The 15,332-nt window shown below is 53.4% G+C and overlaps 1 protein-coding gene across 1 annotated transcript in view; it reads left to right on the top strand.

The window, feature by feature from the left end:
- Nucleotides 1–15,332, top strand: part of HHIPL1 (HHIP like 1) — a 51,253-nt gene that overhangs the window by 15,639 nt on the left and 20,282 nt on the right. Inside the window, exons 7-9 of the mRNA XM_038545700.1 lie at nucleotides 233–347; nucleotides 1,045–2,382; nucleotides 7,346–7,437. Coding sequence (XP_038401628.1) covers nucleotides 2,319–2,382; nucleotides 7,346–7,437 — 156 coding nt within the window. The 5' untranslated portion in view covers nucleotides 233–347; nucleotides 1,045–2,318. The remainder of the gene's footprint in view (nucleotides 1–232; nucleotides 348–1,044; nucleotides 2,383–7,345; nucleotides 7,438–15,332) is intronic.

A 15,332-nucleotide genomic window follows, 5' to 3' on the forward strand; every position in this document is an offset into this window, starting at 1 on the left:
TCGAAAGGCTGTGCACCCTGATGGTTAAGAGCATGGACAGGGCCTGGTCAGCTCAGATCCTGGGGCTTCTGCTCGCTCCCTGTGTTACCCTGGACAAGTGATGCCCTTTGCTCCCTCTTGCCACCTGCACGACTGTGCACACCCCAAGGCCACTGGAGGACCGAGTGAGCTAGAACTGTGTCTGCTCCACCTGGGCGGTGCCCAGTAAGTGTCCCCATCTTGGCCCGTCCAGGTGGGTACAGCCGAAGGAGCCATCCGGCCTGCTGCTGGAGGCAAAGGGGACTCACCGAGACGTGGTCGTAAGTCGACTTCACGGCTGAGCCTGACTCTGGAATGGCTGGCTCCAGGTGTGTTAACTCTGTGCCTGATGTGGCTGGGTCAGTCCTGGGGCCCCAGCAAGTGTTGCTTCTAGGTGAAGCCAGTGGGCTTGCAGGCCCGGGGGATCCAGGCCTATGCTTTTGCAATCCCCGGAGGCCATAGGGGAGCCCGAGAAACAGGTTCCTGGCTTCCCGGCTCCAGTCAGGGTTCCAGCTTGATCTTGTTCTGGTCTGTCCAGCTGGGAGTAAGGGAAAGAGATGCAAAGAGCTCACCATCCAATCCTGGCCTCTGGGACCCGGCCTGCCCAGCCAACTCAGCCCTGGGCTTGGAGGCTGAGTCTGCAGCCTAAGAAGGGGCGGCATCTGGTGCCTGTGGCAGAGCCTAACAGCCTGGTGCCTGGCCTGCAGGCGCCCCAGAGGGACGGGTCTGCGGACCTGGGAAGGACAGGGGTGCCCCGGACAGAGGCACCAGGCCAAGCAGATGCAGGAGAGGTAGACTTACAGGGAGCCTTCGGAAGCAGGCAAATGCACAGAGCCGAGGCAATGAGGTCCCCCAGGGATCGTTGCCACGGCTGGGACCTGGAGTCCAGGTGTCGCAGAGGGGATGGGACAGGGCAGGGCAGTGGCTCTGGCTGTGTGTGTAAGACAACCTCTGCCTCTTTGTCTCCTCTGAACGAAAGCAACAACACAAACGACTGCTTGAAAACTTTTCTCCTTTTCTTTTCAGAAATGAGTGGGGTCACTGGGGACCTCAGCTTGGTGTCCCCATATTCCTGCATGAGGAAGATGGCCAGAGGATAAGGGGAGGAGGACAAGGCAATGCTTCTGGAAATTTAAGACGCCAAGTTCCAGCCCCGGTGCCTCCCTCTCCAATGTTGTCCTGGTCACCTCTGGAGGCGGGACCCGGCAGCTCTGAGGAGCCCCCTGGTGGCCCAAGCAGTTGCTGCGGCCACACAGGCCAAGGCGCGCTCTCTCCTGGGCATCCACAGACATAGGACCTTTCTCAGGGCCCCAGACCTTGTGCCAGGCACTTCGCTGGGTGCCACCAGGGAAACATCATCTTCCAACAGCCCTGTGAGGTGGGCGTTACCCCGATTTATAGATGTGAACGCCTGGAGGGGCCTGTCCTGTATCATCAGGCTGCTGCTGCAAATCCACTGTTGGGGAAAGAAGCCAGAGGCAGAGCATGAACAACAATGACATGAAGGCGTATTTATTTTTCAAATAATGATCGAGCACGCTGGTGCATGCATAAACTCTGGAGGACCATGCAAGTACCTGGCATGGCCAGGGGCTTCTGGAAGGAGAGCTGGGGGGCTGGGGTATAGAGTGGGAACAAACCATTTTCACTGGGCTTAGTTTTGTGCTTTTTGATTTTTGAACTATATAGAAGTATTGCCTATACTTAAAAATTCATGAAAGACGTAAACATTTGTGGATATTGAATGACAGGAAGAAACTTGGAAGTGACTGACTCTTCCCCCAGGTCCAGCAGCATGGACAGGAAGCTGCTCAGCAACTACTTGCATGCCTCCAGTGATGGGCTGCTTACCCCTTACTTGGCCAACTCCCAGTCTGGAAAGATCCTCTCTCCATGGGCTGAAACTTCTCTTCCTGGTCAAAACTCCTTCTTCCGGGATGACTTTTGGGTATCTATAGGATGCCTGGTATTAGCTGAGCACCCTCTGGTTTGTTCCCACTCTATACCCCACCAGGGGCCATGGTTTCAGCCCTCAATAACCTCAGAGCCCAGTTTCTGGAATTTTTAGGAAGAGGCAGGACTCCGGGGCCAGTGGGTGCAGGCCCACCGCCAAAGCAGGACTCGCCCTGCACACACTGGGTGGGCAGCTGTTTGTAACAATGGAGAGGAAGCCTTGTGGCCCAAAGCCCCTGCCCTATCATTTCATGGTGTCACATCTCCTCGCCTCACTACCTGCTGGCTCTACAGAAATGCGGTGGCTATGGGGAGCTTGAGCTCTTGCATTGAGATGTTCTGACCTGATGCACCTGACTGGTCATCCAGTCTCAACAGCCCTGAGCTCAGTTTCCTCATCTGTAAAGCGAGGTTAATAATTGCACTCACTCTATAGGGTTGCTGTGAGCATCACAGGAAATGGCTGTGACGCGTGCCGTGGGATGCGAGAGGGGCCAGGGAGGTGATGGGGCAAAGGGCTGTGCCAGCAGGTATGGGGCAGGAGCCCCCCCCCCCCCCCCCCCCCCCGTGGCTTGAGACCTGCAGGGTTGGGAGGGAGCCAGATCTGAGTCCAGCCAGGGGCTCTCTGAAGCCAGGATGCGGGTGCCAACTGCATTTGGGGAGCTCCATGGGCCACTGGGGAAGATTTCTGGGTAGAGGAGTGATGATTTTGTGAGACCCTCAGAAGTGTCATAAAATAGGTGTTCCTGCCCTGCTTACTGAATCCAGAGTCATCAGGGGAGGGGTACTGTCTCCACGGACTCAGGGCCCTGCCTTTCTCTTAGGGGCTCCTGTCCTGGTGGGAGACGGAGAAGGCAGAGGAGGAGAACAGGCCACTCTAGCTTTCCTCTTTCTATCCTGCTTGCTTTTTTTTTTTTTTTTAAAGAGCTTTTATTTATTTATTCATGAGAGACAGATAGATAGAGAGGCAGAGGGAGAAGCAGGCTCCATGCAGGGAGCCTGACATGGGACTCGATCCTGGGTCTCCAGGATCACGCCCTGGGCTGAAGGCTGCGCTAAATCACTAAGCCACCTGGGCTGCCCCTCTATCCTGCCTGCTTTTTATTTTTATTTTTTAAGATTTTATTTATTTATTCATGAGAGGCACAGAGAGAGAAAGAAGCAGAGACACAGGCAGAGGGAGAAGCAGGCTCCATGCAGGGAGCCTGACATGGGACTCGATCCTGGGTCTCCAGGATCAGGCCCTGGGCTGAAGGTGGTGCTAAACCGCTGAGCCACCCAGGCTGCCCTCCTGCCTGCTTTTTAAAAGATTTTATTTCTTTATTTAAGAGAGAGAGAGAGAGAGGGTGAGCATGGGTGGGGGGAGGGGCAGAGGGAGAAGTAGACTCCCCACTGAGCAGGGAGCCCGACACAGGCCTCGATCCCAGGACCTGGAGCCACCCAGACACCCTGCTTTCCCATCTTTAAAATGATAGCCCAGGGGCACCTGGGTGGTGCAGTCAGTTAAGCATCCTGCTCTTGGTTTCGGCTCAGGTCATGATCTCAGGGTTGTGGGATCGAGCCCCGCGGGCTCTGCGTTCAGTCGGCTTGAAACTGCCTCTGCTCTTCCCCCATGCTCTCTCTCTCTCTCTCTCTCTCTCTCTCAAATAAATAAGTAAATCTTTTATAAAAGCAGTTTAAAATGATAGCCTGTTTTCTAGCTCTGACATCCATGGATTTTCCCTGGAACTTTGGTTCTGAAACAAGTGCTCTGATATTTTTTGGTTGGGACTCCCCCTCCCCTGCGTGCCCAGGACAGATTGAGCAGCCCATGCTCAATGGCATGTGAGAAGAGCACTGGGCATGAAGATAGGCCAAGGCTGCAGCTCCCACGTCGGGGACCCTGGCAGGACGGGAGCAAAGCTGGTGTTTATTCCTCCCGGGACCTGAGGATAAGGATGGGGAGGCTACACTAGGCTTCCTAGGAGGGAGGAGCTTTCACAAGTGGGCTCCAGAAAAATCTCCCAGCCCCAGCCCCATTGGGGTAGCAGAGGCAGGGTGTGCAATTTGGTCCTGGGGCTTCTGAGGGGGAGGGAAGGTAAGCCTCTGTCTGGGGTGGAGGGCAGGTGCCTCTGCTCTCAAGATGCCGGGGGCAGGGGCACCTGGATGGCTTGGTCGGCTAAGCGGCTAAGCAGCTGCCTTTTGCTCAGATCATGATCTCAGGATCCTGGGGTCAAGCCCCATGTCAGGATCCCTGCTCAGCGGGGAGTCTGCTTCTCCCCCTCCTTCTGTCCTCCCCCCAACTCATGTTCTCTCTTTCTCAAATAAATAATTTTTATTTTATTTATTTTAAGATTTTATTTTTTAATATTTTTATTTATTTATTCATGAGAGACACAGAATGAGAGAGAAAGGCAGAGACACAGGCAGAGGGAGAAGCAGGCTCCATACAGGGAGCCTGATGTGGGACTCGATCTAGGGACTCCAGGATTATGCCCTGGGCCAAAGGCAGGCATCAAACCACTGAGCCACCCAGGGATCCCCAGATTTTATTTATTTTAGAGAGAGAGAGAGTGAGTGAGCATGAGCACAGTGGAGGGACAGAGGGAGAAGCAGACTCTCCATTGAGCAGGGAGCCAGATGCAGGGCTCCAGGTGCCCCTCTCTCAAATAAATAAATAAAATCTTAAAAAAAAAAAAGATGCCAGGGGCAGGCAGTGCCACTCAGCCCCCTCTGGGGCCCCTCCCATGGCATCTTCCACCTGCCTCTTCTCGGCCCCTGCCAGGCGAGGGTGCCATTCATTTTTATAGACGAGGAAACAACTATGAGGGTTCTGACTTAGATGTGTATTCAGTCAATGGCTGGGAATGGTGTTAATAGGTGTGCTGGGAAGCAGATGTCTTACTTGAATGAATAAAAGAACCAGACATTGACTGCAGGACTTTTCAGAGCCATTAGCATGCAGCGGTACAGCTCAAATCTCTAGGAGGGGCTTGGAATGTGGTGTTTCCAAACTCACCTGACTGTGGCACCCTCTGCAGCGCCAGCCCCTAAGAACACCCAGAACCCATGGTCTGCAGAACAGGGCAGGGGAAGTGTCAAAAGACAACATTTGAAATCCGAATCCCCCAGAACAGCTGGGCCATCTGGTTGTGGCGCAAATGTGGAAACTGAGGTTCAGGGTGGGACTCCTCCAAGGTCAAGGTAAAGGCAGTACAGATTTAAGTTCAGGGCTGCCTGGTGTCCAGGCCACTTTCCGGAGGACTGAGGTGTGAGGGCTGAGACGTGTGCCGGACAGCGCAGTCCTGCGCACAATCGTGCTGGCACGAGGCTGGCAGGAGGTGGCACCAGCAAATCCCCTGGCTCAAGAGCAGTCTGCAGGAAACACCAGCTCTGTCTTCTGCTTTTATTTTTTCTTTTATTTTCCCAAGTTTAAAATTAAAAATAGATGTTTTGAGGGGATCCCTGGGTGGCTCAGTGGTTTGGCCCCTGCCTTTGGCCCAGGGTGTGATCCTGGAGTCCTGGGATCCAGTCCCGCGTTGGGCTCCCGGCATGGAGCCTGCTTCTCCCTCTGCCTGTGTCTCTGCCTCTCTCTCCCTCTCTCTCTCTCTCCCTCTCGGTCTATCATAAATAAAAAAATAAAAAATAAAATAAATAAATAAATAAATAAACCTATCTTAAAAATAATAAATAAATAAATAAATAAATAAATAAATAAATAAATAAATAAATAAATAATAGATGTTCTGAGAGCCCAGAGGCTTGGCAAGCAGGTCGGTCTTCAGGGACAGTCTGAGCTGCCTTTTGGTGATTTATGACATCTGCAGAAGGTGGCACTGTGCGCGCAGTGGCATTCTAGACGGCAGTTAGAGAGAATGCCCTGGTTAGTGTGGACAGATCCCAAACACTGGGTTGACAGGAAAGAAGCAAGTCACGGAAGGAAAAGTATAGCAAGAGATCATTTATACCGAATTTAAGAACATGGCAGGTGACCTTCTACGTCCTTAGCGGTACCTGCGGTCCCCACCTTCCGGAGAAAGGGAAAGACCTCGTGGGCGTAGGGACAGGCCATGAGGCTGGTGTGAGGGCACAGGGCACAGGGTCTGTAATCGCTCCCACTTACTGAGCACATACTCCATGCCAGGCTCTCTTCTGAAAGCCTCACCCATCATCCCCCATTTAAGAGATGAGTAAACCGAGGCACAGAGAGGTTAAGTGGACTATCCGAGGTCGCAGTTAGCAAGTCGCCGAGCCAGGGCTCGAGCCCAGGGCTCTGGGTTACTAATCCACACGGCCTCTCGCCTGTGGCTCACAGTTTCTCTTGTCTTAAAATGATTGAAGGCCTCTGGAGCACACGTGGTCAAATATTCACATGGGCAAAGTCCAGTGTTCTGGGGTGTTCTTTCCTCTCTATAGTTTTCTGTAGGTGGGAAATGTTTGCAAAAGCCCTCGGGCTCTGGTCTGAGGCCTCAGCTGGCTCCAGGCCTTGTCCAGCCATCATCTACATCGCACAGGATAGTCTAGCTGCCAGGGTGGCAATGACAGTCCTCACGAGACCACTTCTAGCACATTCTTCTGCTGCAGCTGACGGCCGCGGGAGGCCTGGGACCTGGGAGAAAGGACTGGCCCACACCTTGGCTTGAGACAGGGAGGACAGCTAGCCCACTGGGGAAACAGGCTGCCCATGGCCTTCCCGTCATTCTGGAGAAGGAACCGATGACCATGTCATTAGTGGATGTCTGGTCTCCAGGAGCCAATGGCCTGGCTGCCCGCACTGACTCAGTCTGGGCAGACGTGGGTGTTCTGCTGGCCTGTATGTCCTGCTCTGGGCAGCAGTGTCCGCTGGGCTCCCGGAAATGTGGGCAATGCTCCTGGGACTCAGAATGACTCACAGTGGCCTGGTCTCACTTCGTCCCCACCCCCACTCAAGAGGTAGTAGGGGAACTGAGGCTGAGGGCAGGGGGGGCCAGTCCTCCATGAGGTCACCGGGGGAGTCCACGGCAGGGCTGAATGTCCCCCTCCTGCAGGCTGGGCCTGGACGGGCAACAAGGAGGCCTGATCACCTGTTGACAGCACAAAGCCTATGTCTGGGGAAGAAAATCCAGAGGTTTTCTCAGCCACAGGGCTGGCTGCTGTGGCTATTTCCATGGTGGGAGAGGGGGTTTGACATCACACAGGCTCAAGGGACCAGCTTTGTCCCTGCTCCCAGGCAGTGTTCTCTCCCTGTGTCCCCACAAACATCCTGGACTCCAGAAAGCATCTGGTGGAATTGTCCAGCCTCTCTGACCCGAGGCTGTGGCAGGAGCTCAAGCTTCATGGGAGCAGCAAAGTCTGAGCCTTCCTTCCTTCCTTCACTTACTCACTCACTCCTTCACTCTTCCCTTTGTCCATTTAGGTGCTGCCCAGTTCATGCAAACAGTAGAATGCCCAGCATGTGTCAGACGCTGTACCCCGGGGGTTCAACAGCCAGGATCCCTGCCCTCAGAGGTGAGTCTATTAGGGACTAGAGAACGAAACTTCTATTACGGATGCTTGCTGTGTCTGAAACTAACATAGCTACTTGGGTTTCTTTGGATTTTTTTTTTAAGATTTTATTTATTTATTATTATTTAAGATTTTATTTATTCATTCTTGAGAGACAGAGAGAGAGAGGCAGAGACATAGGCAGAGGGAGAAGCAGGCTCCATGCAGAGAGCCCGACATGGGACTCGATCCAGGGACACCAGGATCACGCCCTGGGCTGAAGGCAGTTGCTAAACCGCTGAGCCACCCAGGCGTCCCCTTTATTTGTAATCTTTCTGAGTTTCTGCATTTACATTGGATTTCTTATACATAACCTATAGCTGGGCCTTGTTTTTTATCCACTCTGACAAATGATTTTTTTTTTTTTTTGACAAATGATTTTTTTCGTTTATTTCCATCATTCACATTTAAAGTGGTCACTATCTTAAAACTTAGTATCTACCATTCAGAACTGCTTTCTAATGATTACACCTGTTTTTGGTTTCCCCCCTTTTCTCTGCCTTCTCTGATTTTAATTGAGCAGCTATTAGCATGATTTCATTTTACTTCCTTTCGAAGAATATAAGTCACACTTCTTTTTAAAATGACTTTAGGGGCAGCCCGGGTGGCTCAGCGGTTTGGCACCTGCCTTCAGCCCAGGGCCTGATCCTGGAGACACGGGATTGAGTCCCGCGTTGGGCTCCATGCAGGGAGCCTGCTCCTCCCTCTGCCTGTGTCTCTGTCTCTGTCTCTCTCTCTCTGTCTCTTAATAATAAATAAATAAAATATTTAAAAAAATAAAAATAAAAAATAAAATGACTTTAGTGGGGCAGCCCCGGGGGCCCAGTGGTTTAGCGCCACCTTCGGCCGGGGTCGTGATCTTTGGGACCTGGGATTGAGTCCCATATCAGGCTCCCTGCGTGGAGCCTGCTTCTCCCTCTGCCTGTGTCTCTGCCTCTCTCTCTCTCTCTCTCTGTGTGTCTCTATGAATAAATAAATAAAATCTTAAAAAAAAGACTTTAGTGGTTGCCCTAGTGTATGCAACATATATTTTATTTATGATTTTATTTTAGAACAATTTTAGATTTACAGAAAAATTCGAGCAGATAGTACAGAGGAAATATACATTTTTAAAAAAAGATTTTACTTACTGGTTTGAAAGAATGCAAAAGCCAGAGAGATCACAGAGGGAGAGGAAGAGGGAGAAGCAGACTCACCACTGAGCAGGGAGCCCGAGACGGGGTTCCATCCTGGGACCCTGAGACCATGACCCAAGCCAAAGGCAGACACCCACTTGGGCACCCTGGAAAGATGCATTTTTAACTAATGTAAGTCCACCTTCAATTGATACTACTCTGTTCCCCATGTGGTGCAAGTACCTCATAACAGAGTACTCCCCCTTCCTCTCACCTTAGGGCACTGCTGTCATGCGTTCACCCATCCATATGCTATCATCATCTGATACACTGAGTTTCTGACCTTTGTCATCTTCCTTCTCCACAAAGAACCTCTCTTAACATTTTTTTTTGTAGGGCAGGTCTGCTGGTGATGAATTCCCTCAGTTTTTGTTTTTTCTAAGAAGGTATTTTTCCTTCACATTGAAGGATGGTTTTGCTGAGTATAGAATTCTAGGTGGATGGTTTTTTCCTGTGGCTTCCGTAAACCTCCGCTCTACACTCGTCTTGCTTGCACGAGCCTTGTGCTGTGGGTCTATGTTCCTCTGTAGGGAAGGTGTTTTTCCCCTCTGGCTTCTTTCAAGCTTTTCTTGTTGTCATTGGTTCTGAACATGATATGTCCAGGTGTAGATTTTTGTTTTGTTTTATTTTATTTTATTTTATTTTATTTTATTTTATTTTATTTTATTTTATTTTATTTTATTTCTTTTATTCTTTTATTGGAGTTCAATTTGCCACCAGGTGTAGATTTGTTCAGTGTTCATCCTGCCTTCTATTTTCTTTTTTTTTTTTTTTTAAACTTTATTTTTTTTAATTTTTATTTATTTATGATAGTTACAGAGAGAGAGAGAGAGAGGCAGAGACACAGGCAGAGGGAGAAGCAGGCTCCATGCGCCGGGAGCCCGATGTGGGATTCGATCCCGGGTCTCCAGGATCGCGCCCTGGGCCAAAGGCAGGCGCCAAACCGCTGCGCCACCCAGGGATCCCCTGCCTTCTATTTTCTTAGCTCCCCAGATCAGTTGTTTCGGTATTAGGCATGAACTTTAGAAAAATTTCAGCCCTTGTTATTTCAAATTTTTCTTCTGCTGCATTGTCTCTTTCTTCACCTTCTGGTTTTCCAATCACGCATATGTTGCACCTTTTGAAATTGTCCCACAGATCTTGGCTGTTCTGTTTGTCTTTTTAACATTTTTCCCCCTCTTTGTATGTGAGTTTGGGAAGTCCCCACTGACATATCTTCAAGCACACTGATTCTTCCCTTGGCAGTGTCCAGCCTCCTGATGAGCTCATCAAAGGCGTTCTTCATTTCTGTTACAGTGTTTTTGATTCCGACCATTTCTTTTAAATTGTTTTCCTAAAGTTTTCATCTCTGTGCTTACATTTCCCATCTGTTCCTACATGCTGTCAATTTTTTCCATTAGAGCCATAATGTATGAATCATACTTATTTTAAATTCTCTGTCCGATGACTCCAAATTCTGTGGCTTACCTGAGTCTGGTTCTAATCCTTTTTTTCTCTTCAGACTGTCTTTTCTTGTCATTTATCACACTGCATAATTTTCTTTTGAAAGCCAGACACGTTGTACTGGGTAAAAGGAACTGAGACAAACGGGGCTTTTAGTGTGAGGATTTATGTTGATCTGGCTGGGGTGGCACTGGGGGCTCATGTTTGCCGTCGCTGTGGGAGCTCTGGGCTTCAAATTCCTCTGCTGGCCTGATTTATGTCTCCCCTGTTGTCTTTGAGATTCCCTAAGATCCTAAGATCCTAAGATTCCGTCAGATGGAGTGTGTTACCACCATTATTGCACCAGAGGCCTGTTGCGGTGGGCGTAAGGAGTCAGGGAGGAGAAATGTTCTATAATCTTATGTCCTTGGGCTGTGACATTCACTCTTTTCTTTCTTTCCTTCTTTCTTTTTCTTTCTTTCTTTCTTTCTTTCTTTCTTTCTTTCTTTCTTTCTTTCTTTCTTTTTCTTTCTTTCTAATTTTTTAAAAAAATTTTATTTATTTATTCATGAAAGACCCACACAGAGAGGCAGACACACAGGCAGAGGGAGAAGCAGGCTCCCTATGGGGAGCTGGATGCAGACTCGATCCCAGGACACCAGAAGGCAGACAGACACTCAACCACTGAGTCACCCAGGCGTCCCTCACCAATGTTCCTTAGTAAGCCTCAAAGTTTAGAAGGGGTTGGAGTTGGGAAAATGCACCTCCCCCCCCCCCAGGGGTGGAGAAAGCTCCAGTGCAGCCTTTTCCCCTGGAGAGCAGGCCTTTGTGATGGAGAGCACTGTGGGTATGTTGCAGAAAATCAGCTCTTCCTCTGGGGAGATTTCTGAAGGTAAAATCACACGCCTGTGGCCTCCTCCTTTTGACTGTGGCTGCCCCACCCCCTCCAGGGGCTTATGGGCCTGGCACTAGTCCTGGCACTAGTTGACACTCAGCCCCCAGCAGTTCCCTAAAATGACCATTTGAGCCATCTACCAGTTTATGGCTACAAGGGCTTCTGCTCCAGGTGAGCACGTCTCAGCGGAGACTCTGGATTTGCTTGTCTCTCCAGGTTGGGGGACGGCCGGTGGCCCTGAGACCTCAGTTCTCTGATGGACCTGAGAGAAGTCATCGATTTTCAGTTTGTGCAACTTTTTTGTTGTTGTTATGGGCAAGCCAGGAGCCACAGCTTTCAGGCTCCTCGGTGCGTCAGAGCAGAGACAGGGGGCCTTGGGTTCTCAGGCACCAGCTTGCAGGGCGAGGCTGAGTGAGCCCTCCCCTCTCTGGGGGATTGTGTTCCCTCCTCTGTGCATCGGGACCCATGACCCAGGCGGGTGATAGGGGCAGAAGCAGGAGCAGGGACTGCAGGTTGGAAAGCAGGATGCCCACCCTGGAGGAGGCCCCGCAGGCCGGGCTGTAGGGGAATCTGCGTCCCAAGAAAGGGAAGAAGCAGCCCCGGGGTTGGGGCGGGGCGGGGCGGGGGGGGGGGGGGGGCTGGGTGGCCTCCCGAGGCTGCTGCATCCTCCCTCCTCAGCCCGGGCCCAGGTTTCACTTCTGCTTAGGAGTCCCGGGCAGCCCCGTTTCTAAGGGACTGCGTGGGAATTCCCGGCGGTGTCCCTCCCTGGCGCACCCCGTGGGCTACCGGCTCGGGGCGGGGGGTGGGGGGACCGGGGAGCCCAGTGGGCCGCGGGGGCCCCGGGAGGCCAGGCCACCGCCGGGGCGTTGAGAAGGTCCCGGGTCCTCCCGGGTCCGGGCGTCCCCGACCGGGGTGGGGGGTGGGGGGTGGGGGCCTCCCGCAGCGCAGGGCGGGCCCCAACCTCGCGGGCGCTCGGGGCGCTCGGGGCGGGGCGGGCGGCGGCGGCGGCGGCGGGATGGCGGGCGGCGGGGCCGGGCCGGGGGCGCTGCTGGCGGTGCTGGCGCTGCGGGCGCTCGGGGCGGCGGCGCACCCGCAGTGCCTGGACTTCAGGCCGCCCTTCCGGCCGCCGCAGCCGCTGCGCCTCTGCGCGCAGTACTCGGCCTTCGGCTGCTGCACCCCGGAGCGGGACGCGGAGCTGGCGCGCCGCTTCGGAGCCCTGGCGGCCCGCGTGGACGCCGCCGAGTGGGCCGCGTGCGCCGGCTACGCGCTCGACCTGCTGTGCCAGGTGAGGGGCGCGGGGGCGCCGGGGCCGGGAGGGGGGACGGGCCTCGCCATTCCGGGGCCTCGGCACTGGGCCTGCCCCGGGCCTCAGTTTCCCCTCGGGAAGCAAGAGGGGCGGACACACGGGGGTCACCAGCCCCTTGGAGTTTGGGCACCCCCTGTGCCCCGGGCCCTCCCGGGCTCGGGGAGCCCCGCCCTTACGGGGGTGCCGGGATGGAAAGCCTGTGTGGGCCCAGGGCCTCCCGCGCCGCCCCAGGGGAGCGGGTGCGCTGGACCCGGACACCGCGCCCAGGGACGGCCCCTCCCCCGCCCCAGGACGCGGCCTCAGAGACCCGCCCCCTCCCTGGACCTAAGGAGCGACTGGGTGCCCTGCCCCCGGGTGAGCCCGGCCTGCGTTGCCCCTGGCGCGGCCGCCCCCGCTAGCTTCCTGCGGTGCCCCCTCCCTGGGAGGCCCCCACCAGGCGGAGGGCTCTCACCTTCTCAGGCCACCGAGTGGCACCCCTTTGGTGGAACCTCTCGCCCTCTGCCCGCACCGGATTGTGCCCCAGCTGTTCTTTGCCTCCTGCATGGGGGTCTGATTCCCGAGGGCCTGACCAGAATGCCTGGGGAAATGCAGTCACGGCCAGAGGCCCCTAGGCTGACCCTGGCCCACCATCCAGGCAGTTGGGCCGTTAGGGTCCTGCAGGGCAGCATAGCTGACACCCTTCAGCCAGCCAGGAGAGGTGCAGGAGGGCTGGCTTGGAGTCAGACTTACTGGGTTGATCCCGGCCCTGCTACTTCCCGGCTATGTGACCCTGGGCAGGTCACCACTGCACTTCATTGCATCATCTTTATTTATTTATTTGTATTTTTTAAAGATTTTTTAATCCATTTATTTATGAGAGACACACAGAGAGAGGCAGAGACATAGACAGAGGGAGAAGCAGGCTCCATGCAGGGAGCCCAACGTGGGACTCGACCCCAGGACCCGAGGATCACGCCCTGAGCCAAAGGCAGATGCTCAACCGCTGAGCCACCCAGGCACCCCTCATTGCATCATCTTTAAAATGGGAGCAATCTTAGTTGTCCTCGGAGTTGCCACAGAGCCTAAAGGGCACATACTCAGGGCTCTATGGATGATTCTGGTTGGATTTCTCTAGGCAGGGATGGAGGAGGGCCCAGAGGCCGATTCAGGAAAAGCCCAGAGAAGCAGGGACTGGCTCAGTGGTCACACAGCTCAGTTATGTCCTTGGTGGACACTCGAACCACATCAGTGCCACTGTGAGTGGGCCATCTGGGGGCAGAGATAAGAGGGGCTGGGAGTGGATGAGGAAGGGGGCCCTGGGGCGCCTGGGTGGCTCAGTTGGTTAAGCATCTACTTTTGGCTCAGGTCATGATCCCAGGGTCCTGGGATCGAGCCCCGCATCGGGTTCCCTGCTCAACGGGAAGCCCGTTTCTTCCTCTCCCTCTGCCTGCCATTCTGCCTACTTCTGCTCTCTTCTCTCTCAAATAAGTAAACAAAAATCTTTAAAAAGCAGAAGAAAAAAAAAAAAAAAAAAAAAGGAAGGAGTCCCTAAGGAGTGCCAGAATGCAAAGGAGGAGGGGATCTCTGCTCAGCCCCCATTATGTGCATCACACAGGAGCCAGAATGATCTGGTCAAGCATCTGCCTCCCTCACCAGACTGGAGGCTCCTTGGAACCAGGCCTTTCCCACCCTTGGTCACATAGCTGGGCTCATGTATCCACTCCACATTTCTTTATTGAGCACCTACTATGTGCCAGGCTCAAGAGGGCAAATAAGGTGGGTGGGTCCTAGGAGGAAGAAAGGAAGGGCCAGTCTTGCTACCCCTCCCTGGCAGGAGGCTCCCTTCTTTCCTTGTGAATCTTCCCAGCATGACTTGGTCTTGAGCAACCGGGGTGGAATGGCCACTAGCGCTTTACCCCAGGCGTCTCTGAGAGTGACCTCATGTCTGGAGTGAACTTGGACAGGCAGTGGAGGTTGGATCACAGTTTCTCTGGCAGGGCCTCAAGGGAGGGCAGGAGAGTGCTGGATGGAGGACCATGCTGTCTGTGAGCCAAGGCCGTGTCTGGACTCAGCACCTCCGGATTTCCACCCTGGGAGGTGGCCACGGTGCCTTATTTATAAGTTTCACTCAATGACAGCATTCAAGCATTCACATCTGTCTCAGGGAGATGGACTACAGGCCGGAGGGAGACCATGCAAGCATGCTCGCTCCCACAGTCCCCTCCAGAACCTGCCCCATCTGGCAGCCACAACTCCTCCAGATGCCCAATGGCTCCTTAGCTGGAGGGTGATGGTCCCTCCTGGCCCCTTCGGACTCTTTTCTCAGGCTTCACCTTCATGCAACTGATGCCTGTGTCATCAAGAGGAGAAAAGGCAGCTAGTGACACATGGCATCCAGGTTCCTACTGTCCACATCACAAACTTCTTGTATAACTGAGGTTTGCCTCTCTGCATAACCTGAAGTCATCAAAGCCTGGTTTCTGATGGAAATCTACGTGGAGCATGCTCTGCAGATACATGCACTGGACAGACATTTCCCCAGAGCCTGTTAGGAGCTGGCCCTGTGCTGGCTCCTGGGCCCAGAGGCAGTTGGCAAATCACAGGCCCAGTCTCAAAAGTCCCCTTGTTCAAGTCAGGAGACAGACACACCAGAATACACAGAAGGCTTCCCAGGGGTGACTGAACACTATGGGGCACAGGGACAAAGACCATACTTTCCCTGGAAAAGTCAGGGAAGGCTTCTTGGAAGAGGAAACTTTGCATCTGGATAGGTCATATTGTTTGAGCATTTACTGAACAACACGTGCATCATCTCATTTATTCCTCCCAACAACTGGAGGCTGGAATTCCTTTCCCCTTTTACAGACGAAGACACAGACACAGAGAGGTTAAGGGACTTGCCCAAGATCATACACCGAATGGTAGACTCACTCTCCAGCGCACTCTGACTCCAAAACCCTCCTCTTAAGGATTTTGCCATATTGCCTGTTTTCTTAAAGTGCTGGGCCCTGGAGCCCCTGCCCTGGAGGGTCGCACAGTCTGTGGGGTAGACAGACAAGCCCTAGCCAGGCAGACCCAGCTG

This window comes from Canis lupus, chromosome 8 (genome assembly GCF_011100685.1).
Source record: "Canis lupus familiaris isolate Mischka breed German Shepherd chromosome 8, alternate assembly UU_Cfam_GSD_1.0, whole genome shotgun sequence".
In the NCBI taxonomy this organism is placed as follows: domain Eukaryota; kingdom Metazoa; phylum Chordata; class Mammalia; order Carnivora; family Canidae; genus Canis; species Canis lupus.